We start from the raw sequence: 26,484 nt of genomic DNA, 5'->3' as shown, positions 1-26,484 counted from the left end.
TTTTATCATGTCAAACAATGAAAGCGTTCTAAATTTAAGTCTTGGTTTGTTTAGACTTGATGCCTTCATAATTAAAAAATTTGTTGATAAATACATGCAAAATTAATATTCATTTTTATACGTTTCTGCAATGTGAAAGGGTAAGATTCCGTTTGTCTTATGTTTAAGTATATATCTGGATTTAGTTTGTGACTGAGTGATCCCAGATTTGCTGTGGATTAACCTTTTGTTTTTTACCCCCTGGCAATTAACAATCTGGTATTCAAGGTTATACATGTTTTTACAATTTAAACTTTAGTATTTCTTGTTGTTTGGTCCATGGGTTCAGTTTGTGACAGCTCGATCCCGGATTATCCTGGATTATCTTTCTGTTTATTACCCTTTGACAACTGACAACCTGGTAGTCTTGTTCTTTTTGTTTACTTTATAACCTTCTTTATATCTGTGTCGCATTCATGCCCCGACGATATGTTAACCCTTTAACGCCGAAGCCCTATTTACAAAAACGTCTCCCGTATGCCGGCGGCGTTCGGTGAGTTAGCGCCGAAGCGGAAAAAAAGTTTTTTTCAAAAAATCACAGCACGCTTAGTTTTTAAGATTAAGAGTTCATTTTTGGCTCATTGTTTTTGTCATTGCCTGAAGTTTAGTATGCAACCATCAAAAATGAAAAAAATATCATTATCATATATAAATATTGGAATATATGACAGCGAAAAAAAAAACGTATATAATTGTATACAAATCGCGCTGTAAGCAAAACGGTTAAAGCTAATGACTTAATTTTTTTTAGTTGTATTGTACACTAAATTGCGATGATTTTGGTATATAAAAAATTTTAAAACGATCAAAGCAACACAGCGAAAATATTATCACAAAATGATGCATGAATTAAGAACGCCAGGGACGTAAAAAATGTTTTTCAAAAATTCACCATAAATCGAAATATTGTGCTAGAGACTTCCCGTTTATTGAAAAATAAAGCTAATTGATTGAATATTACTAGACTGTAAGTGTTTTAGCTTACAATTGCAGTTATCGACCATTTTGGTTGAGTTAAAGTTGACCGAAAGTAGAATTTTTTCTATTTATCGTGATTTATATGGAAATATTTCAAAACTGATAAAAGCTACAACCATGAATTATTTTTTCTTGTATTGTACATGAAATTGCGCACATTTTCATATATAAAACTTTATGTAATGACTAATATAAAGCGGTGCAAATATTACGACAACGAGACGAAAGAATTCCTGAGATGTTCGGCCGAGTTACCGCGCGGACGTAAGGAAAATGTTTTTTTAAAAAATTCACCATAAATCGAAATATTGTGCTAGAGACTTCCAATTTATTGCAAAATGAAGGTAAACGATTGAATATTACTAGAATGTAAGAGTTTTAGCTTACAATTGCGTTCAATTACCATGTCAGTCGAGTTAAAGTTGACCGAAGGTTGAAATTTTGGCAGTTATCGTGATTTATGTGAAAATATTTCAAAACTGATAAAAGCTACAACCATGAGCTATTTTCTGTTGTATTCTACATGAAATTGCGCACATTTTCATATATAAAAGTTTATGTAACGACTAATGTAAAACGATGCAAACATTACGACAACATGACGAAAAGAATTTCTGAGATGTTCGGCGAGTTACACACAGCGCAGACATAAGGAAAAAATTTTTTTTCAGAAATTCACCATAAATCGAAATATTGTGCTAGAGACTTCCAGTTTGTTGCAAAATGAAGGTACATGATTGAATATTACTAGAATGTAAGAGTTTTAGCTTATAATTGCGTTTTTTTACCATTTCGGTCGAGTTAAAGTTGACCGAAGGTTGAAATTTTGGCAGTTATCGTGATTTATATGAAAATATTTCAAAACTGATAAAAGCTACAACCATGAGTTATTTTCTGTTGTATTCTACATGAAATTGCGCACATTTCCATATATAAAACTTTATGTAACGACTAATATAAAACAGTGCAAACATTACGACAACGTGGCGAAAAGAATTTCTGGCGGGACGTAAGGAAAAAGTTTTTCAAAAATTCACCATAAATCGAAATATTGTGCTAGAGACTTCCAACTGGTTGCAAAATGAAGGTAAATGATTGAATATTACTAGATCGTAAGAGTTTTAGCTTAAAATTGCATTTTTTTACCATTTCGGTCGAGTCAAAGTTGACCGAAGGTTGAAATTTTGGCAGTTATCGTGGTTTATATGAAAATATTTCCAAACTGATAAAAGCTACAACCATTGGTTGTATTTTGCTGTATTGTACATGAAATTGCGCACATTTTCATATATAAAACTTTATGTAACGGCTAATATAGAACAGTGCAAAAATTACGACAAAATGACGAAATAAAATTTTCGGCTGAGTTACCGGGCGGGCGTAAGAAAAAAGTTTTTTTTAAAAATTCACCATAAATCGAAATATTGTGCTAGAGACTTCCAATTTGTTGCAAAATGAAGGTACATGATTGAATATTACTAGAATGTAAGAGTTTTAGCTTACAATTGCGTTTTCGACCATTTCGGTCGAGTCAAAGTTGACGAAGGTTGAAATTTTTTGTAGTCGACGTCACGGTACGTCCACTCGGCACCCAACAGACAATTTTAGTCGACGTATGATACGTCAATAGGCATTTAAGGGTTAATAAACGTGAGAGCGCCTGGTACTGAACTTCTGCCTGTTATCTTTGTGGGATTAAAAAACACTGAAGTTACGTGCACCAACTGTGATTTTTAAGCGTGTGTATATATATATGTGTATATGTATATATAATATATATATATATATATATATATATATATATATATATATATATATATATATATATATATATATATATATATATATATATTAAAACGCCCGTATTCGTGGTCTCATGATTTGCGGACTCACTATTCGCAGATTTCTCTATGGAACATATATACATATGATTCACTGAAAATTCACTCATTCTCTGTATTTTCACTGAGAAATATTCACTAATTACTGTATTTTCATATTTTCATGACTAAATGCACTTTTGGTGATAAAACTATTAAAATACTCAGGTACCTAGGTAGCGCTCAAGTTACGATAATTTGATTTTGTGATGGGGTAAGCAATTAATAACGATGACACTATCTAGAAAACATTTTAAAATTTCCCACGGGCACAGGCAGCAGCGTACAATCAGGCAGCGAGAGAGACCAAATTACAAGCGATCACCTTCTTTTCCTCCATCTCTTTATCCCATCTTCTACTTAAATAGGTAAAAGAGAATGGTGAAAGTATTGTTAGTAACATTATACTCTTGCATAAATGCGGTAAGCCATAAACAACCGAACGAGAAACTCTTGTTCTGCTTATCACCGAATCAGATAACAACAGCTGTTTTGCTTGTATTTCAACCACCGTACAGTAATATACAATTACCGTAGTTATAGTACAAATGAAGTTAAGTAGAATAGAACTGATATATTTTTACATTATACCCTTATTTGGTATGGATAAAAGATCGGCAAGGAAATATACTGGTAAATTTAAGCTGCAAGTTGTAGCTGAAGCTGAGAAAACAATGTTCAAGCTGCTAATGACTATAAATTATCGTGCATCAGTAACATGGATGAAACTCGACTGTAATTAAAATTGGAGAGAAAGTATTTTAATCAAAACTACTGGGCATGAAAGAACACATATTGCTACTATTTTTATGCCGATAAACGATAACTGTGTAAAGCTCATATTAAGATGAAATCAAGTGAAAATAGCGAAAGGAAATTTGATTTTTTTTTACACAAAACAAACATGCCCCAAACAGCCAATGTCATCTATTAACAAAAAAACTGCTAAATTAATTTCACAACGAGCAGTATTTAAGTTATATTTCGACTTGAAAACACTTAGTATAACGAAAAATAACCTTGCCCCATACAAATAAAATCTAGAGATTCATTCACAGTAACTAGAAGCAAGAAAAGCACTCAGAACTGAGTTAAACATGGCGAAACAAAACTTACCATGTAATCGATTTCCAAACCAAAACATCGCTATGATCGCAATTTATAATACAAAAACAATATATTGTAATATATACAATATTATTGGATACAGTGAATTAAAGCAAAACATTTTAAAAGATCCATGGGGAAGATGCATATTCGTTATGTTGATGTTTGTATAATACAATATTATGTGAATACTGTATAGAGTACAGTACAGTATACTGTAGGCTAGGCTACTGTATATGTGTATACAATATACCATAGTGCAGGCTAAGCTAATTCTTGTTTGTTATACAATTTCTCTTTGTATTGAATTATCATGAAACCTCTGCATGAACCTCCAGAATTAGCTGACATTAATAATTACTATACCATATATGCATTTTTTGAGTTTTTTTTTGTGACTGAACTATCAAAACAGGCAGTTCTAAGTGTTTTTAGACGGGTTCTAAATATTCGTGGATTTTAGCTATTCAAGGGGAGATATATATATATATATATATATATATATATATATATATATATATATATATATATATATATATATATATATATATATATATATATATATAGGCAGTCATCAGTTATAGGAAATCTGGTTTTACAGCGCTTGTCTGGCAATGACAATAACTGGATTTACAGCACCAATATGCGCCGATCTCCAGTTATCAGCCCTGATCCCTGGTTACTGGCACCGATAACCAGGGATCGGTGCTATTATCAGTGATTTTCGGTTGTTGTCACACTCTCTCGGAACAGAATCCTGCCAATAACCGGGACTGCCTGTGTGTGTGTGTATATATATATATATATATATATATATATATATATATATATATATATATATATATATATATATATATATATATATATATATATATATATAATATATATAAATAAATAAATAAATAAATAAATAAATAAATATAAATAAATAAATAAATATATATATATATATATATATATATATATATATATATATATATATACATATATATAATTATACAGTAAACCCCTGTATTTGTGGGGGATGCGTACCACAACCCCCACGAATAGATATATCCGTGAATATTTAAAACCATCTAAAATCACTTAGAACTGCCTATTTTGATAGTTCAAACACAAAAAACTCTCTAAAAATGCTTATACCTGAGTATTTTAATAGTTTTATCACAAAAAGTACATTTAGTCATGAAAATATGAAAATACAGTAATTAGTGAATATTTCTCAGTGATAAATACTGCGAATGGGCAAATTTTCCACAAATAAATGGGTAGATATGTTCCACAGAGAAATCCACGAATAATGAGACCGCAAATACGGGGATTTACTGTATATATGTACATGTATAATATATATACAGTATGTATGTATATATATATATATATATATATATATATATATATATATATATATATATATATATATATATATATATATATATATATATATATATATATATATACATACACATTGTTACATGTGGGGGCTTGGCTGATGAGTTTATTAATTAATTAATGTAATCTATGAGGCCCTGAGTTGCCAAGGACACATGTAACCTGTCATTTAAAGCTAAAGGTTAACCACAAAGACAGACAATTACCTAATGGAATTAGGCCGCCAGCCGGGGAACCACAATATAAGGAATAAAGGGTTACCCTGCAACACATGGATTTACACTAAATGCCCCTTTCTTCCCAATTGATCCCGACAAAGAAAGAATGTGTAGTTAGCGAGGGAATTACATGAACTATCGCCCACGTCAGACACAGTCAATTTTCCCTTTGCTTCATGTAAAGTTTTAACACAATGGATGTCTGTACTACTATATATCGTACGCAATTTAGTACTGGTAAAGGTATTTTCTCTTCCGAACAATGGGATCAAGACACAAGGCTGCCTGAATGCTGAAAATTACTTACTTAACCTTCACTAATTCCTGATTACTGCACGGGAATAGTTGACGCAAGATCACTAGACAACATTAATTATTCCTACACTAGACTTCATAAAAGTAAATTGTTTGTACCAATATCGTAGATGGTTGCGAAGAGGGAAAACAAAGGAACTGGAAATACACAAAGAGATACTAGCCAGTCGACAAAAATTTCGCAAATTTCAAGCTTACCGTTGACATGGGTTGTTTGCGCATACAACGGATGATCAGAAGTCTTGAAAATGGCTGTTTTCCTCACTAATACCAATGAAACAGTAAGAAGGCAAGTACAAAGAATAAGTTATACCCCACGCGTGCGCATTCCGCGCGACAGGTCTCTCTCTGACCCGTCACCAGTCAGACAGGGCGGCTGGGAGCGTCAGTACCCTATGCCTTGGGCAGTCTGAAAATTTAACAAACATCACCGAATGCATACGACAAAGCAGATGGGAGCCTAAGACCACCATTACTAGAGGTTACTTGGTGAAACCTTCCCTAAGGGTTTAGGCCCCTAATGATTACTATTCCTGATAAAGGCGTTATTTTTTTCGAATACACCCAGCCTATCTCTGCCCGAGAAGCAGCCCTTAGCATAGACAGAGACGTCTTTCTGTCTTTGTTTGGGTTATTTTTCTACAATAAAAATGCAGAGGGCAAACAGCAGAATATTTATAAAAATATATATATATATATAAAATATATAAAAAATATATATAATATATACATGTATAACATATATATATATTATATATATAATATATATATACATATATATATATATATATACATATATACAGTGTACATATATATGTGTATATATATATATATATATATATATATATATATATATATATATATATATATATATATATATATATATATATATATATATATATATATATTTTCCTGTGTAATATGAATATAAAAGGCCCATAAAACACTATTTAAACATTGCAACGATATATTTTTGGGCATTTGCTTCTGTGCCCTGTTCACTGGTAGAATATTCTACCAGTGAACAGAAACAGAAGCAAGTGTCCAAACATATGGTTGCAACGTTTAAATAGTGTTTTATGGGCCTTCTTATATTCACATATATATATATATATATATACACAGTATATATAGTATGTATGTATGTATGTATAACTGAATCAGGAAAATATGAAATGTGATGAATATATAAAGACAAAATCCATTAAGGAAAGAGAAACAATGGAGTGCTGCAAGGCCGTTCGACTTATCATCCTTTAATAAAGGACAATACGTCAAAAGGCCTTGCAGCACTCCATTGTTTCCCTTTCCTTCATGGATTTTGTCTTTATTTATATATATATATATATATATATATATATATATATATATATATATATATAAAGGCAGTCTCCAGGTTACGACAGGTCCGGCTTATGACCTACCGAGGTTACAACACTTTTCAAATACATTCATCAGAAATTATTTCCCGGTTTACAACGCATTTTCCGGGGTTACAACGCCAATCCAACGGAAGAAATATGGCTACAAAATGGCAGAATAATCAAAATTTGGAGTTTTTTTTATGAAAAACTCAATAAAAATGCAGTTTGCATAATTTTCAATACACCCAAAGCATTAAAAGTAAGGTTTTCTTAGGATTTATGACAATTTTTTGGCTGACGACGACTTTCAGCTTACGATGTGGAGTAGGAACAGAACCCTTGTCATAAACCATGGACTGCCTGTATGTATGTGCGTGTGTGTGTGTGTGTGTGTGTGTGTGTGTGTGTGTATATATATATATATATATATATATATATATATATATATATATATATATATATATATATATATATATATATATATATATATATACAGTAATATATATATCTTACACGTAATACGATCTTACGATTCGAGTTCAAATTCAAACACACACGAACTTTTCACTGGAACCTAACTAATGGGCATACGCGATTTTTTCACAGACAAACGAAATTCTCGAGAAACCCTGCAGAAGTGGGTGTTTAATTTTTAAGTAATTTACAAGTTTTCATGCTTTTATGTGTAAAATCTGTATGAAAAATGCATTTCATTCTTTATATGTGTAAAATCTGTATGAAAAATCCATTTCATGCTTCTATGTGTAAAATCTGTATGAAAAATGCATTTGATGTTTTAATGTGCAAAATCTCTATGAAAAATGCATCTCATGCTTTCATGTGTAAAATCTCTATGAAAAATGCATTTCATGCTTTCATGTGTACAACCTGTATTGAAAATGTATTATTTTTATTTTTGTACATGCATAAATATGATGCAAAGGTAATTTCAGCACATTCACTTAGTGTACTTTTACAAGATGTGATACCCATTTGCAAAGTTACTGCACTTTTCAAAGATGATACTCCTGCAGAAAATGCTTGTTTAATGTTTGAAGTACATTTATAAGTTTTCATGCTTTTAACTGTAAAATCGATATGGAAAATTTATATTTATATTTCTGTACATAAATATCATACAAGCATTATGTCCATTTGCAAAGTCTTTGTCACAAGGACTTTACATGACCTTGAGATGAGGTTGTTCAGTCAGTGCTCATTTGATAAAATGAATTCTTTATGTAATATCAGAGATGTAACTAAGAGTTGTATAAGTGTCATTCTTTGAAAATTACTCTGTTCACCTCGGAGAAAAGTGCTGGTGCAATCTGTATGTGCATGTAATTACAGCACGTTCAGTTGGTGTACTTTTACAAGATGTGATACCCTGCATTTTTCAAAGATGATAACCCTGTAGAAAGTGTGTATAATTTTTAAGTTTTCGTGTTTTTAGGTGTAAAATCAGAATGGAAAATTTGTATTTATATATTTAATGCATAAATACGATACAAAAAAGCAGTACAGTTACTTTATTACAGTATCTCTCTCTCTCTCTCATTCGTAGTTAGCGCTCAAACATACATTTACAACTTATTATTCTCTGTACGTCATTACCTGTACAGTATATAATTTTAAATTGATTGAATTTTACCTGTACTGTACTACCTTCTCTGAACATTATGTACGTTTTCGATGTTTTATGGAATTGTACTTTTGTTGACTGTGACGTTTTGCCTAGTGACGCAAAGAAAACGGCTTTTACTCTAAGTGACAAAGAAAACGGCATCCCATGAATTAGGGTAACATTAGTATCTGTTTGCACCTACTATAAATGCGCTATTATGAAACTGTGCAGTACTCAATTTTTATGTCAACCATTTACTGTATTCCTTTTTTAAGGGTAATAAGCTAAATTTTAAATAAAATTACACTAACTTTAGTTCATTTAAAAGTTAGCTTAATACTTTGGGAGCATGATTAGGGTCATATTTAGTACTTAAACTCTGGAAATAAACATTTATTAGCATTTTTAAAGACCATGCCAAACTTACGAAAATTCACCTTGCACGAGGGCTCAAGAACCTAACCTCACAGTAATTTAGATGACTATGACTATATATATATATATATATATATATATATATATATATCATACATATATATACAGTCATACCCCGAACTTATGCGAGGTTAGGTTCCAGAACCCCTCCAGCAAGGCAAATTTTCGCATAAGTTTGGCACGGTCTCTAAAAATGCTAATAAATGCCTACTTCTAAAGTTTAAACGCTAAATATGACCCTAATCATGCTCCCAAATTATTAAGTTAAATTTTAAATGAAATTAAAATTACTGTAATTTCATTTAAAAGTTAGCTTACTACATTACCCTTAAAAAAAAAAAAATGGCCGACATAAAAATTGAGAGTTGGAAAAGAATTTCTGTCTCTCTCCCCTTCCAACCGATCTATTTTTAGAGGTCATCTCAACCTCTTTCTATAACTTCTTTATTCTACATCTCTTTCTCTTTGTTCTGAAATGCTTTTTCATGAACAAACAGTGTTTTTTATTTTGACTAATACAACTCTTAGTTATTATGTCTCTATGTTTCAGAATGTATTTGCAACACTAGCGCATTTACACTTCGTAGACGGTACAGGTCAAATTAGATCAATTTAAACTATCTACTGCACAGGTAAAGACATACAGAGAAATAATAAGTTGTAAAAATGAGCGAGAGAGAGAGAGAGAGAGAGAGAGAGAGAGAGAGAGAGAGAGAGAGAGAGAGAGAGAGTTGTCCTTACTTAAGACTGAAATTATTTATCAATGATTACGGAGACTGAGAGAATAACATACAAGAGAGAGAGATATTGTCCTTACTTGAAATACCAAGTTAAATTATTTATGAATTATTACGAAGAGAGAGAGAGAGAGAGAGAGAGAGAGAGAGAGAGAGAGAGAGAGAGAGAGAGAGAGAGAGAGAGAGAGAGAGAGAGAGAGAGAGTTATTCTTACGTTAGATATCAAAAGATGGAAATTCAGTATTGAACTAACTTTTAAATGAAATTAAAGTTACTGAATTCTCATTTAAAAGTTAGCTTAATACATTACCCTTAAAAAAAGAAATAAATGGTTAACGTAAGAATACAAAAGTGTGTGACTCTCTCCCCCATTCCACCAATCTATTTTTAGAAGACTTCTCAATCTCGTTTTTAAAAACTTCTTTACTCTGTCTCTTTCTCTTTGCTCTGAAATGCTCTATGTCTCTGTTTTAGAACGGTGCATTTACAGTTTGTAAATGTTACAAGTAAAATTAGATCAATTTAAAATCATCTACTGTACAGTTAAATACATACAGAGAAACAGTACTGTAATACGTAGGTTGGCTAACTTCGAACGAGAGAGACAGATAGAGAGAGAGAGAGAGAGAGAGAGAGAGAGAGAGAGAGACAGAGAGAGAGAGAGAGAGACAGAGAGAACAGTTGTCCTTACTTAAGAGTGAAATTTTTTATGAATTATTACAGACACACACAGAGAGAGAGAGAGAGAGAGAGAGAGAGAGAGAGAGAGAGAGAGAGAGAGAGAGAGAATTACAAGAAACATTTGACTACTGATCAGCAACACTCCCCTTCTTGTCATGTTAGACATGTCTGACAGCTTTTGCCTTTGACCTTCTTACAAAAGACAAGGGAAGAATTTGTTTGTTTAAAATAATATGTATTTTGTAATTACAGTTTTACTATTATTATTATTATTAATTAATTTTATGAATCTTATTAATATTTGAAAATCAGTACTTATTATTAGGTAAAAAGTTTATTTATCATACAAATAAATATACTTATATACATATACCATAAAAATTCTCTCATCTAACTAAGAGAGAAATTATTACTTTTAATAATATTTAATGTTATTTAATTTATGCATAAAAGCTTGAAAACTTATAAATTACATAAAAATTAAACAAACACTTTTGCAAGGTTTCTCAGTGTTCGCAAACATTCGCGTGTTTGTGAAAAACTCATGTATGACCATTAATTAGGTTCCAATGAAAAATTCGTATGTCTGTGAATTCATGCAGCTCGAATCACGCAAGTTCGGGGTATTACTGTATATATATACATATATATATATGTATATATGGAGCCTCGATGGCTCGGTCGGTAGAGCAGCAGACTCGGACTTCATAAGAAGTCTGTGTCGCGGGTTCAAATCCGCAGCCGGCCAGTCAGAGGGGTGGACACTTTGCTATCTGTGTAGACACCCCGGGATTATGTATGTAATCAACGGATAGGTTTGCTGAAAGCAACTGGGTGTTACAGACAAATACACACACAAACAAAGCCACTCCAACATCTAAAAACATAACAGACGCCTTACTTCGGCCTAACCACTCACGCCTCCTCGCTGCTGGAAGAAAGGGAGCTGGGGATTTGGCACGATACATATATACATATGCTACCGGGGTCTAAGCGATGTCAGGCAGGCTACGGCCTACCCCAACGCCAAATCAAAGCCCTTCAAAAGAAGACATTGTGCTTACCCCATATGAAAAATGGGAAAAAAGCACGTTAAACGAAGAAGAAGAAGATATATATGCATATATATAATATATATATATATATATATAAAAGAATTTTTTATCACATCACCGTGATTCATATGCAAGCATTAAGCTACAAACGTCCTTTAATATCCAATTTGCTCTACCTCAGAAGTAATATATTTTCATATATGTTACCCGAAGGGGAATTTTTTTAGTTGATAATAAGTTCGTCACTTCTTGGCCGTGTGGATAAATTCTTGTCACTGTAGTCCTGAGTTCTTGTCTTCGGTGGTTCGAGCCCACGAGACGACGAACTTATTATCAACTAAAAAAAATTCCCCTTTTATATATACAGGTAGTGCTCGAGTTACGATAATTCGACTTACGATAATTCGCTTTTACGATGGGATTAGCAGTTGATATCGATACGACAATATTTTGAAAATACGTATTTTTAAATTTCGCAGGCGACTGGCGCAGGCAACAACGTACAATCAGGCAGCGTATGGTGTACGATATGTTGGCCCGAGAGGCTGGAATAGGTACATTAATTCAATGAGCTGACCTCACTTGCCCTTGTTGTGTCGTTAGTTAAAATAGGTCAGTGTTCGTTTGCAATTTTTGTGCATTTGTAAATACAGGTAGTGCACGAGTGACGATAATTCGTCTTACGATAATTCGAGTTTACGATGGAGTTAGCAATTAATACCGGTACGACAATATTTAGAAAATATTTTTAAATTTCGAGCGGGCACAAGCAACAGCGTACACTACAATTGCCGTAGAATCAGGCAGCAAGAAAGACCAACTTACAATAGACCAACTTCTTTTTCTCCATCTCTTTATTCCATCTTCTAGTTAAAATAGTAAGAGAATAATAAAAGCATTGTTAGTAACCTTATACTCTTGCGAAAATGCGTACAGCCATAAACAACCGAACGAGACTCTGTTGTTTTGCTAATAACCGAATCAGATAACAACTGTTTTGCTTTTATTTCAACTATTGTACGGTTAAACAATTATCATAGTTATGTTAAAAATGACGTTAAGTACTGATATGTTTTTACACTACCCTTATCCGCTTTGGAGAAAAGATCGGCAAAGAAATATACTGCTGCAGTAAAATTAAGCTGCAAGTTGTAGCTGACGCTGAGAAAAGAATGTTCAAGCTGCTAATGACTATAAATTATCGTACATTGGCAACATGGATGAAACTCGACCGCAAATAAAATTGGAAAGTATTTTAATCAAAACTGCTGGACATGAAAGAATACATATTACTGCTGTTTTCACGCCGATAAAAGATACATACGAAAAGCTCGTGGTATGATGATGAAAGCAAGAGAAAATAGCGAACAGAATCCTGATTTTTTTTGTTTACACAAAACAAACGGCCAGCCGCCAACGTCATCTACTAACGAAAAAAATGGCTAAAATAATTTCACACCGAGACATATTTAAGTTATATTTAAACATAAAAACACTTTGTATAACGAAAAATACATATGTCCCTTATAAATAAAGTATCTAGAGATTCATTTACGCTAACTAGAAGCAAGAAATGCCCTCTGAACCGAGTTAAATGCATCGAAATAAAGACCGTGTGATCGATTCCGAAACCAAAACATTTGATTGCTATGATCGGAATTTATAATGCAAAAGCAGTATAAGAATATTTACGATTGGATACAGTGTAGTAAAGCATAACTTTTTAAAAGATCCATGGAAAAGATGCACATTCACTATTTTGATGTTTGTATAATACGGCGGTGTTATGTGAAAATAGAATACAGTACAGTATAATGTAGGCTAGGCTACCGTATATGATATACGAAAGTGCAGGCCAGGCCTTGTTTGTTATTCAATTTCTTTTTATACTGACTTATCATGTCAGTCTGCATTGAACCTGCAGAATTAGCTGACACTAATAATTACTATACCATATATGTATAAAGTATACTGTGTAGTGTAAGCTAGGCTACCATATATGTATAGATGGTACTGATTACCTAGTGTAGGCTAGGCCATATTCGAGTTACGATTTTTTCAACAAATGATGGGTTTTGGAACCTAACCCCATCGTAAGTAGGGGAATACCTGTATATATATATATATATATATATATATATATATATATATATATATATATATATATATATATATATATATATATATATATATATATATATATATATATATATATATATATATACATACATATATATATATGTATATGTAAAGCGGTCCCCGGTTTACAACGGGGGTTCCGTTCTTGCGTCGCGTCGTAACCCGAAAATCGTCATAAGCCGGAAAATCGTCGAAAATCGTCAAAAATCATAAGAAAACCTTACTTTTAATGCTTTGGGTGCATTGAAAACGATGTAAACTGCATTATTATTGAGTTTTACATCAAAAAAACCTTCAAATTATGAGTATTCTGCCATTTTGGGGCCATATTTCTTCCGTCGGATCAGCGTACGACGCGTTGTAACCCCGGAACATGCGTCGTAAGCCGGGAAATAATTTCTGATGAGTATATTTGAAAAGCGGCGTAACCTCGGGCGTCAAACCGGGGACTGCCTGTAAGTATATGTATATACGTATGTATGTATGTATGTATGTATGTATGTATATATATATATATATATATATATATATATATATATATATATATATATATATATATATATATATATATATATATATATATATATATATATATTATATATGTAGTGAGCCTTGAAGAGGAACTCTAGTCTAAACTACACAACTGAATATGATGTTGAAGGTCAACTTCCCTTCTTGTTATAAGTGTGGAGAAGAAAGAAGTCAAGTACAATATTACCATGCACCAAAAGGTAACTAATGTGGATCAGTGCCTTAACACCTGTGGGGAATGCTCTGACACTTACAAACACATTGCTGTGGCCACATACGTGAGATGGGCAATTACGCACTACCACAGAAAGCTACTCATTTGGAGCTCGTATGTGTTAGACAGCCCCTAACTAATAATGGATACAACAGCAACCTAATAGAAGGTTGCTTACAAAAACAGACTAGATGTTCTGCTTGCATAAGACTCTTCCAAACTGCCAAAAGCTCTAGGTTGTCTTTATGCAGTCTGCTTTCCTCTATAGTCCAACTCTCTGATATTCTGTAGTTCCCAGAATGGCTCTCCAGCATGTCTGAAAACAATGTGAGGTCTGGGCTCTTAGGTCTAGTGGCAGAGCCATCAGCAGTCTTGACCGATGTCCCCACCAACAAAGAGAACCCAAAAAATCTGAAGCAACTAATACTGGAGTCGAGTTCAGAAGACGAGACCTGTCCCAAGAGTTCTTAAGATAAACCTGAATTGGTCTCATTCTTAGATGAGCAATATTGACAAACTTCTCTACAGTAGCCATGTGCTCCAACAGAGATAACCACTTCTTGGCTTGTGGCTTTTCTAAGGGTTGAAACTATCTCAAGAGTGATAGAAAATTGTCTATCCATCACTCTGTCACAAAAGGCCAAAAAGAGAGAATATTGATCTTCATCCTGAGATAACCAATCAAATGTGTTGGAATAAGAATAGACCTGCTGACGTTGATCAAAATGGCCAGCCCTGAGGCTAGATGCAGAAGATAATCCTTCGCCTTCAAGATCGCATGAAATGAATTAGTGAGAACTAACCAGTCATCCAAGAATATGGGAACTCTGATACCAAGCAGATGACTTCACCCTGCTAACAGTGCCAACACTGGGGAGAATACTTGTGAAGCCGTGCTCAGACCAAAACACTGAGCTTTGAGTTGGAAGACCTTCTCTTCACAGACAAAGCATAGTTACTTCCTCAACTGAGATTGTATCGGGGCACAGAAAAAAATCAAAATTATTACATCCAATTCACACCATACATTCAAGGACACAGCAGGAAGAATTCTGACAAGAGTATAAACATTCCCCGTGCCACCTGGTGGGAAACAGGTGATTACTGACAGTCCATCCAGGTCAGCAGAGAGTTATTCTTTTGTTTATTCTGAATGCCAAAATCACCTAATGGCACAAAGATGCAAGCTATCGTTAACATTAGATAAGATTCATCCCAAATAATAATTCTATTTATATGGCATTACATACAAATATTTATGAAGTAATTAGAGTCCAAACATGTCACTTACATGAGCTTAAGCAACCTATAACATAAGCTGAAACCTTCAGTAAATAAGTAAAGCAGTGTGTTTTATGTTACTGATTTTCTTTTCAAGTAAATATAATAACTAGGAAGGACTTTTTTCCCAGTTACCCATGCATCTTGCATCAACTGGCTTAACTTTTTACCTATTTGTACAGAGCAGAAAAATTTCTGAAAAACTTCTTAAATATATCAAAATGGAATCAATACACCTAATATAAAATTAAAGAGTTATATATATTTAAAAGAATACTACCTTCAATGTTCTAGTCAGTAATTTTTGCTAACTTTAGCATGTAACTTGATAAATACGCAAAATATTCATATATCAGATACAATGTGTACTACAGTGATACTGATAATGTCTTTGATATATAGAAAATAGCCTAATGTAATTATGGTTAACATAGCATAGCCTTTCTGTGCTGCAATCTGGAAACACATGTGATGTTGTACTTCATGTGTAATGTAAAATTCTGAATCATGTGTTATATGCATCTCTGAAATTAAGCCAAAAATTAGGTCTCAAATTCTTGATAATTTTTTTATCTGCATTTTTTATCTTGCATACAAGCTTTCAGCAATCTTGTTGTCTCACACAGCTCTCTCTCTCTTTAAAATAACACAGCTTGCTATACATTATATTTTTTGGAAACCTACATCATTACTTATTGATGAATATTGTAACATTAGGAATTCATAAGCCGTAGTGTAGTTTTTGCAGGTATATCTGTACTATACTGTATTTCTGTTAGCTGGTTGATTATCATTCTACTGAGCTCAAGTAGACGTTATGATAGAAAAATTCCCCTTAACATTACCTGTGCATTATTCACCTATAGTAATGAAATTGGTAGCTGCCCCTTCTACACTATTAGGAGTAGAGGAGCATGCAAAGTAAGTGCTACATGCTGAATGTAGGCTACTTAAATCTAAAACAAAATATTTACCTCTGGATAATGGAGAATTTTTACTTTCAGGCGTTTTCTGCTGTCGACTGCCCAGTCCCGCAAGCAAAGCACCTATGCTTCCTGTCACTTTTCTACATTCTGTCAAAAAAAAAAAAAAAAAAAAATTGATCCTTAAAAGCAATAAGAAATAATGTACAAAAATGCTTTTTATGAAGACAAAAATTTCTACAATTTTAAGAAGCTACTGCTTCATAAATTATGTAATACAAAAGGCCAAAAATATTCCATTTGTGTGTGGCCCTGGTATTGATAGTTACATCTGGTCAAGGTCAAGACAATTCTATGTCACATTTGAATCCAGTGCCAAATGTGTAAATAAAAGTTATTAACAATACTAACCCTGAGGCCAGGAAAAATGTCTTACTTGACACTGAAAAAACAAACCAAACTGGATGAATTTAATATTATATTATTAAGGAAAATTACTTAACAGAAAAAACAAGTCTAAATGACACAACTTGACCTCAAGATCTTGGTTCAAGTTCAGCAACTGTATTATCATCACTAACAGCATATTAATTCAAACAAAAATCTGTAGTCGACTCCCACCTATTTGCATTTCAGGAGTCTTGGCTTCACCTATTCACAGATTTTTCTGTAGAACTTTCACCAAGTTATTCACAAAAATTTCAGTAATTCATCGAGAAATATTTAGTAATTACTGTATTTTCATGTTATTTTCATGACTACATACATTTTTTATGATAAAAAATGACTTAATTTTCAAACATTAATATTAATGTAAACACAGCAAACTATCAATAAAATGTACTTTTTTTTTAATGCATAATAAATATTAAGGTACTGTACTGTATACAGTAATTAACTTCCCAGGGTCTCCCCATGTACTGCACAAAGAAAATGGGACTCCTTCAATACTGTATGAGAGAAAATGGATGTACTATAGGGGTCACTTGAATAGTTTTCACACTTAGCTGTAAGCCATATACTTTTAATAGTGCAGCAGATAATTGCATATTTCATAAGAATCTTTCAGATAGTGAAACAAGCATGAAATTTTGCACAAGTGCTCTTAAAAGTTCCCTCTATCAGAAAGGGCGCTGTACAAAAAAATTTAATATGGCGGCCAAATTCCAAGATGGCGGCCAGTATCGACAGATTTTGGCTAATTTTTCACTAGAATGGCATGTATTTGCTTCTAGCAATATGGCAAAGCTCTTCCATACTATTTCTTGTGAATATTATGTTTCTGTAGCTTCCCAGTACAGTTTACCTTTAAATATGGGGCTATATGGCTGCCAAGAAAAGGTAGAAACAATAATTATAATGAGAAATAATGCCCGTTCAACAATTATCGTTTTAAGCATGGATCTTGGTTTCTGTGGTTTTAGATCCTAATGAGGCCATCTCTTTCCAATAACTCATCAATTTTGAAGGAAAATTAATAAATGTAAAAGAGTGTATGTCTGCACACAACCAGGGCACACTGGTGACATCACTGCTGTGTAACTCAGCATGGGGTTCAGTGCCAGCTAATCCAGCTTTACTAATCCTGTAGTCTTAGACTAGTAGTTGTAGTATAGTTTAGTTTAGTGTCCCAAATGCTTTCTAACAGCCCCAGACCAGCTATAGTTAGATAGCCGCACCTGAATAGACAGGATGTGCCAGCGCGGGAGAGCCGAGCCAAGGGTATGGGGGCTGTACATGATGGTTCATGTACTTACCCGGATGGTGTACAGATCACACGGGACTTAAATGGCACTGGATGAATGATCGGGCTAGGTGTAGGGAGACCGAACCTAGTTGAATCCCATACAGGAATGTGTGCTGATACCCTACTTCTTTTCCAACAATAATACAAACTATGCTCGTTGGCTGCCTATTCACCTCAGGGACATGCTTACCCTAGAGAGTTCACACCCAGAGTTGCACAAGGGAGTTCAAGGCTGGCAACTTTGTTGTGCACAAGACCAGTCGCCAGTTCTCAGCAATGGCTCTTGACCAAGCTCATGAGCAGACCAATGCCTTTATAAAGGCTGATGGCGGAGCCATTGGGCTGACTGAAGATCCGTCAGCACTCAGAAGATGGATGGTGGCTGGCCCAGAGATCATCCGCTTGGTGTCTGCATACTGAAACAGAGGTTCAAAGTAAGGAGTCTAATGAGCAGACAACACACCATGAACAAACACCTCATGCGCAGAAGACATTCTTGGAGAGAGTCAGCAAGCTGTCATTGGCTTTGCAACACTTGGGAAGTCCTTTTCAGGAAGAGAGCCAGGATCTGTATTCCATTAACAACAAAGACATTGCCCACCCCAGCTCAGCAGAACTTCTACAGACACACCTTGACAGAGGCCACACTAAATTTCAGAAGTTTTCAGACTCTTTGGCAAACAATGCAGTCTCCTTCTATGAGCCGATAAAGAAGAACAGAACTGACTTCTTCAGGCAAGAAGCTGCTCCTGTAGAACAGTCAAAGCAGAAACTTCTGAAGGAGGATTGCCAGCTTTTCTCAAAGCTATTTATATCCTGTCAGAGCCGTGAATGTGATCTGCAGGAATTCTTCCAGCACGAGAATCAAACATTCCCAGCTTCCCTTAGTGAGGGTGGTAGGCTGTACACATGTCAGAAGTCTCAGCTGACCTCGGTCCTGGAGAGTCATGTTACACTAGAAGACAAAGAACCAAAGACTGATGTCCTCATTGTAGATGGATCAGCTTTGGTCCATGCCTTGCCACCAAAGAAAGGAAAGACCTTTGAGGGCTATGCACTTTGCGACTTCTTGCCTGTGATACAATCCTATAGCAGCAAGTACACATCATCACATCTTGTATTTGATGTATACAAATACATCCAGCCTCAAAGCTGAGACCAGGCTCCAACGTGGTCAAGGAGGAAGGCGCAAGGTGACAGACAAGAACACAATTCCATCCAACTGGCGCAATTTCCTAAGACACGATGCCAACAAGACAGAGTTGTTCCAGTTCCTGGCAGACAAAGTTGCCCAGATGTCTGCCACAAATGTTGTCATTGCCACGAAAGGGTCTGCTGTCCTCAGCACTCATGAGAGCTAGTCTTCAGGGACTGGAAAAGTGCTCTCATGAGGAAGCTGACACCCGCATCTTTCTCCATGCCAAATATGCCACAGAACATGGAGCCAAGACCATCACGGTTAAAGCAAATGACACAGATGTTCTTGTCGTTGCAGTCAGTGCTTTCTCCACTCTCCACAATCTAGGGCTAGAGAAGCTATGGGTGGCATTTGGCCAAGGCCAGAGCCTGCGCTGGATTGCTGTGCATGACCTGTGCAACTCTCTGGGCCAGGAGAAGGTGAATGGCATGCTCTTCTTCCATGCGTTCACAGGCTGTGATACAGTGTCAGCCTTCGGAGCAAGGGCAAGAAGACCGCCTGGCAGACATGGAACATCTTTCCAGAGGCCTCCACTGTGTTCTCCAAACTGAGTCACTACCCTCTCAGAGTGGAAGAGAGTGACCTGAAGGTCCTGGAGAGTTTGTCATACTTATGTATGAAAGATCCAGCACTGCTGGCACTGTGGATGAGGCTAGACTTGATATGTTTGCCAGAAAACAAAGGGCATATGAGGCCATTCCACCAACCAGGGGAGCTCTCCTCCAACACACCAAGCGTGCTGCGTGCCAGGCTGGTTGTGTGTGGGGGCAGGCCACCAGTGTCAGCCACAGCCAGAGAACCCTGCTGAGTGGGGATGGCAAAAGTCTGGTGAAGCATGGCAAGTCCTCTGGACAACCAACTCGCCCTTAGCCAAGAGTTGCCAACAGCTTGCCAAATGTGGATGCAAAGCAGGCTGTCGGAAAGGTGCAAGTGCTACAAGCTGGGTCTTCCCTGCACAGCTCTGTGCACTTGCAAATGTGAAGTCTAGATAAATATTGCCCTCTCTTCAGTAGATAATCTGGCTTGAGCATCCAACGTGTCATGCTATGCCTACCTTCTTATCCTCGAATTTTCAAAGGTGTAGGTTGAGAGACCTATACATAGATTGGTTGCGTTTAGTCCGTATTTCTCTTCTTTTCTTTTTATGGTTACAGTCTTAGACACAATGTTGTATGTGACCATACCATTACTATTTCAGTTGAAAATAGCATATTAGTTAAACTGTCTGATCACATGAATATACCATTAAATAAAAACAGTTGGTCTCTATGTCTGCTAGCGCTGTGGATAGAAAAAAAACTTTTATGGCAACCATTTTGTACGCCATCTTGGTTACAATTCATTTAGTAAGGGTTTTCAATAAAATGTGTGGTATGGAACATTTTATAACCTAAAAGTCGAGGTTTAAAAAAAAAAAACTGGCATATTCCATCCAATAGATGCTCCCAAACCAGTGAATCTCAACATAGATGGCGGCCATTTTGAAAAATAGCCGCCATCTTGGATTTTCAGGTGGCCAGCGCCCTTTTCTAAGAGAGCGTAGTCTTAGGAATGTTTGTGCCAAATTTCATGCTTGTTTCACTATCTGAACGATTTTTACAGCAATCTGCTGCACTATAAGGGTAATGTTTCAAGATGACTTCGAAATGATATTAAAATGTTTTAGATCACGGTTGAAAGTATATTCTGTGCAGAATGATAGTTTAAGGTATGAGAGAAAATGGATGTACTTGAAAATAAGAGTAACTTGAATAGTTTTCACCCTCAGCTATGAACCATATATTTTTAAGGGTAATGTTGTAATATTACTTTGAAATGGTACTAAGGTGTTTTAGATGATAGTTTAAGGTATATTCTGTGTAGGACGATAGTTTAAGGTATACATTTGGTGTTTGAAAGAAGCAGTTATAAATATTTTTAGAGGGGGGGGGGTCTGGTTTTTGGACTATTTAAATAGGCAGTTATAAGCATTTTTAGAGGGGGATGGCAAGTATTCACGGATTTTAGCTATTTGCAGGTGTTTGTGGTCCCTATCCCCTGCAAATACCAGGGGTTGACTGTAAATGTAAACAAAATTATCTGAAAAACTGTATAATTCATTGGTGGGAAGACAACTCGACAGAATGGATACTGTACTACACAGCAACTGTTACAAAGCAAACCTAATACGTTTCTTACCATTGTCATCTTGATGGTCATCTTCACTTTTTATAGAAGATACCCGGGGAGTCTTTCCTTTTCTTGCTGCAACCCTTTTAACATTAGTTTTCTCAGGTGGTAATTCTTTTTCTTCTGATGACTTACAGTTATTTTCAAAATCACCTGACTTTACTAATGATGTTTCTCTTGGTGACACACCCTTATTTCCTGAAAATAAAAAAATACCAAATTTTAAAGAAATCTGTATTTTTCCTGGGTATACAAACTGTAGCTTCTCACAAATGGAGCTGTCCACCGTATTGTGCATACCAGCTGTGCAATGACTAAAAATAAAACAAAGCACTATTATTGGTATGCCTGGGACATCTGCTCTGACCTCTGTCAGCCTACCTTGGCCACTGAAGGGTCCAGATCGATAGCAAACCCACTGCCCAATAGGTAGATCTGGAATGAAGAGGGGTGGTAAAGGTGGGTCAATCTCTCATGAAAAGCAGTGCCTCCTTCATCAGGCTCTCTCACCCTTCTATGCCATAGCCACTGGGACCAGGGTCAATGTTACCATTGTGGCGGGAACTACTAGAAAAGGCCGTAATATGCCTGCTCCCTTCCTCCAGAGGCATCTGGTAATAGCCCCTACCAAATCTAATTTTGTAAACACTTTCATTCCATTCATCTTGTACACACAATCAGACACCACATTCATCGGGAATCGCTCTTTCACAGTTACTTCATTCACCTTCCGATAATCCACACATTCGCAAACTTCCATCTGGCTTACGTGCCCGGTACAATGGGGCTATTCAGGCGCTCGTGCTCCTTTCAATCACTCCCACCCTCTCAAGCTCCTCACACTGCTCCTCTATCTCACGATTGATAGACGGAGAAAAATGTCGGGGCAGCTGATATATGGGGTGTCGTCTTCCAGAACTATTTTAAATTCCGGAAGCTTGATCCCCCAAAATCCTCGTCACCATGACTCAATGCCCCTGCCTATCCCACAACATTCTCCTCAATCGTTCTCTTTCGTTATCACTTACATTTTCATCTACCTTTACTCTTTCTTTCAACTCCTCATACGTCCAATCATTAGCTCCTTTCAAATCACCTGTCATCACCTGCCGTGCCTTCACGTACCTCTCATCATCCACATTCACCAACGCGTGTCATTAATATTCCCACATCAATCTCCCTCATATTCCTCGGACTCGCTTCTTCCTGACACTCGGCAATGACGTTATATATACCCTCGGATCTCCCATGTTCAAAACCCCATCATATACACGCATTTTTGCCTGACTAATTTATTTATGTCTATTCCCTCAACCACATACTCACACCTATCATTGTTGGCTATCCCGAGGCTATCCGGCCATGCCACTTTCACACTCACAACTTCTCCAATCTCATGTGGCACTTTACCCTCTCTGTCGCAATTACAGGCACTCTCTTCCACAATTTTTCTCAACCCTACCATCCTTCCCCAAATACAAATCCCCAAGCACATCCCCTTTCATACGTAATTCAATTACATTCATACTAGGACGGACCACCATCCCGCATTTTTTCAAAAACTCACATCCCAATAAAATATCATATTTATCATTCGTACTTTCAATCACACAAAAATCACTTTCATCCATCACTACACCCCCAATTTCTAACCGTTCACACACTCTTCCAACCACTGCTACCCTAAATTTCCAATCCTCTTACTTCCCCTGACAGTTCCTAATCTCACACGTATTCCTCAATTTCTCACATCCATTCTTAAATATGACATTCATACTACACCCGGTATCTACTAAGGCAATCAATCTTACTCCCTTACAACACACTTGCACACTCATGCACTCGTCAGTCTTTCCAGCAAAACCTCCCTCATGCAACAACCCCTCACGTTACATGCATCACACGCCACCGCTTGCATCCTGGAGGATCCACCCATTTGAACCCCTTCACACTCAGTTTCCCGAATTTGCTGTCACAGTCACCCTCTTTCGTCTACATACACTTGATACATGCCCTTCCATTCCACATTCGTCACACTTCGCTCTCGGTTCTGAACACATTCTCGCATAATGCCCATTCTTACCACAGTTACCACATATTACATTCACTCGGGTACCCCTACAACCATTAGCAACATGACCCACCTGTCCGTCCACCGGTAGCATTTAACCCCTATCTTTCGTGCTCCCTTACCAAATGTCCCGGTTGCCCACACCCGAACACGCTCCTAAAGCCCACCTACACTCATTCTTTGTATGTCCTTCCTTTCCACATCTAAAACACTTCCCCTCGGCTTCCACTCACCGACCTTCCCCTTTGTACACTACTATCCCTAACCCGTCCAACCCGTTGTTCCCTTACAAACCCATCATTCATCCTCACTGGCACCTCTACATTACTTGCTCTTACACTCCTATCTATTACACTATCGGCCATTCTCATTGGGCCCCTCAACACTGCATCCCTAAAGCTTCCAACTCTGGTACTCTCTCATCTACCCCAGCCCTTACACTTACACTTCTGCTCTCTTTATAACCCTGTCAAGCTCATAATCTTCTACAATTTCAAAAATTTCTCCCCAAGTCAACCTTTCATTCGTCCATCTTTTCTTCTCCTTCCGCTTCAAGTTCACAAATTCTCTAACTCCATCTGGCACTGTCCCTAACAACTTCATTACTAACTCCTTACATTCATCTATCCCATCATCCCCAAACTTCTTCCTTGCCAACATCTCCAGCCTACAAGCATACAGTGACAAGGTTTCCCCAGCTTTCATTCTTGCCTCATCAAATTCATTCTTCCTCTTATACTTAACACTTTCGCTTTCATCGCCTCAACTTGCTCAACTAATCTAGCTTTCACCTTGTCATACTCAACATCCCCCACACTCATAATAACCCTATACATATCAAGTAAAAACCCAGTCAAATACTCTCCTAATTCTCGTGCCCACACTCTCTTACTTTCCCCATACTTATCCTGACAAAACCTTTCATACTCCCTAAAGAAATCATGCACATCCCTACTTCCATACTCATTATACTTTTCACACCGGGTACCTCCCTCACATACATAGCCTTTCTCACTTCTTTCTCACTTTCACTCTCACTTTCGCTTACTTTCACTCTGTCCTTTCATACCCTCTTCCGAATACAAAGAGTCCACCTCCGCACTTACATTCATCTTACTCATTACACTCTTCTTCCCCCTCTTTTTATCCACTTTTATCCACTCGCCTCCATCCACCTCACTATCACTACTGCCTTCACCCTCTCCCTTCTTTCCGGCCTTTCCCACTTCCTTACTCTTCTTACCAGTTTCCTTTCCTTTCCTTCTTCCTTTTTCTTCCCCTGACTTATCCTTACTTTCCCTCTGTTCCTTCCCCTTGCTTTTCATTCCCTTTTCCTTACCTGCCTTTCATTCCCTCGTTTCTTACTTCCTATTCCCATATCACTTTCATCACTTACGCTTTCCATTCACTTCTTCCTCCTTTTCTTTCTCTCTTGCCCCTTCACACGTTCCAGAGAACCTGCCTCCAACAGCCCCTTCTCCAAAAACACCCTTGAACATACCTTTCACCATTTCTTCCACACCTTTCATCATTCCTCCAACTTTTATCCATCCTCTCTTCCATTCTCTCTTCGGACTCTTTCATCTCCCCTTTCATTTCTTCTTTTGCACTTCTTAGCATTCCTCCCATCTCCTCCAACTGACTCCTCAACTCCTCATTCTCACTCCTCAGCCTCCCATTCTCCTCCTCAGCCTGCCCTGGGTTCCCTAACCACTCGGGTTCCTCTCTCAGTTTCTCTATCTCACTCATCCTGACCTCTTACTCTCACTCGACCCACCACAAACAATCTTAACGGCTATTTTACAACAGCCCCACGTTGGGCGCCAAATTTATGTGGCGGGAACTACTAGAAAAGGCCGTAATATGCCTGCTCCCTTCCTCCAGAGGCATCTGGTAATAGCCCCTTACCAAATCTAATTTTGTAAACACTTTCATTCCATTCATCTTGTACACACAATCAGACACCACATTCATCGGAATCGCTCTTTCACAGTTACTTCATTCACCTTCCGATAATCCACACACATTCGCAAACTTCCATCTGGCTTACATACCGGTACAATGGGGCTATTCCAGGCGCTCGTACTCCTTTCAATCACTCCCACTCTCTTCCACAATTTTTTCTCAACCCTACCATCCCATGAGCCTGTGGGCTAAGTGTCTGAGGTAGAAGGAAATGAACATGGACTGCCTCCTCCATGCTCCTACCTTCACCTACCAGAGGGTTGAATGGTTCTTCAGGTAGCCAACAGCTGGGCCTAACACATTAATCTTGTGGACCTTCACCTTACCTTGGAGGATGTTCCCTTCTTTGAGAGTCATATGCCCTTGTTATGACCTTCCTCTGCCAGGAGGAGGTGGGGTTTTTCTACATTTCCTTGCAGTT

General features: G+C 36.4%; 1 protein-coding gene across 6 annotated transcripts in view; it reads right to left on the bottom strand.

Annotated features, from left to right (window-relative positions):
- LOC136850627 (uncharacterized protein DDB_G0284459-like) overlaps window positions 1-26,484 on the bottom strand; it is a 370,523-nt gene that overhangs the window by 260,287 nt on the left and 83,752 nt on the right. For all 6 annotated transcript variants that reach the window (XM_067124330.1, XM_067124327.1, XM_067124329.1 and 3 more), the window contains 2 exons: window positions 22,037-22,225; window positions 16,965-17,063 (listed from right to left, as the gene is read on the bottom strand). In XM_067124330.1, coding sequence (XP_066980431.1) covers window positions 16,965-17,063; window positions 22,037-22,225 — 288 coding nt within the window. The remainder of the gene's footprint in view (window positions 1-16,964; window positions 17,064-22,036; window positions 22,226-26,484) is intronic.

Source organism: Macrobrachium rosenbergii, chromosome 22, assembly GCF_040412425.1.
Source record: "Macrobrachium rosenbergii isolate ZJJX-2024 chromosome 22, ASM4041242v1, whole genome shotgun sequence".
Lineage (NCBI taxonomy): Eukaryota > Metazoa > Arthropoda > Malacostraca > Decapoda > Palaemonidae > Macrobrachium > Macrobrachium rosenbergii.
The sequence above is the reverse complement of the archived record's forward strand: the minus strand, read 5'-3'. Positions and strand labels throughout refer to the sequence as shown.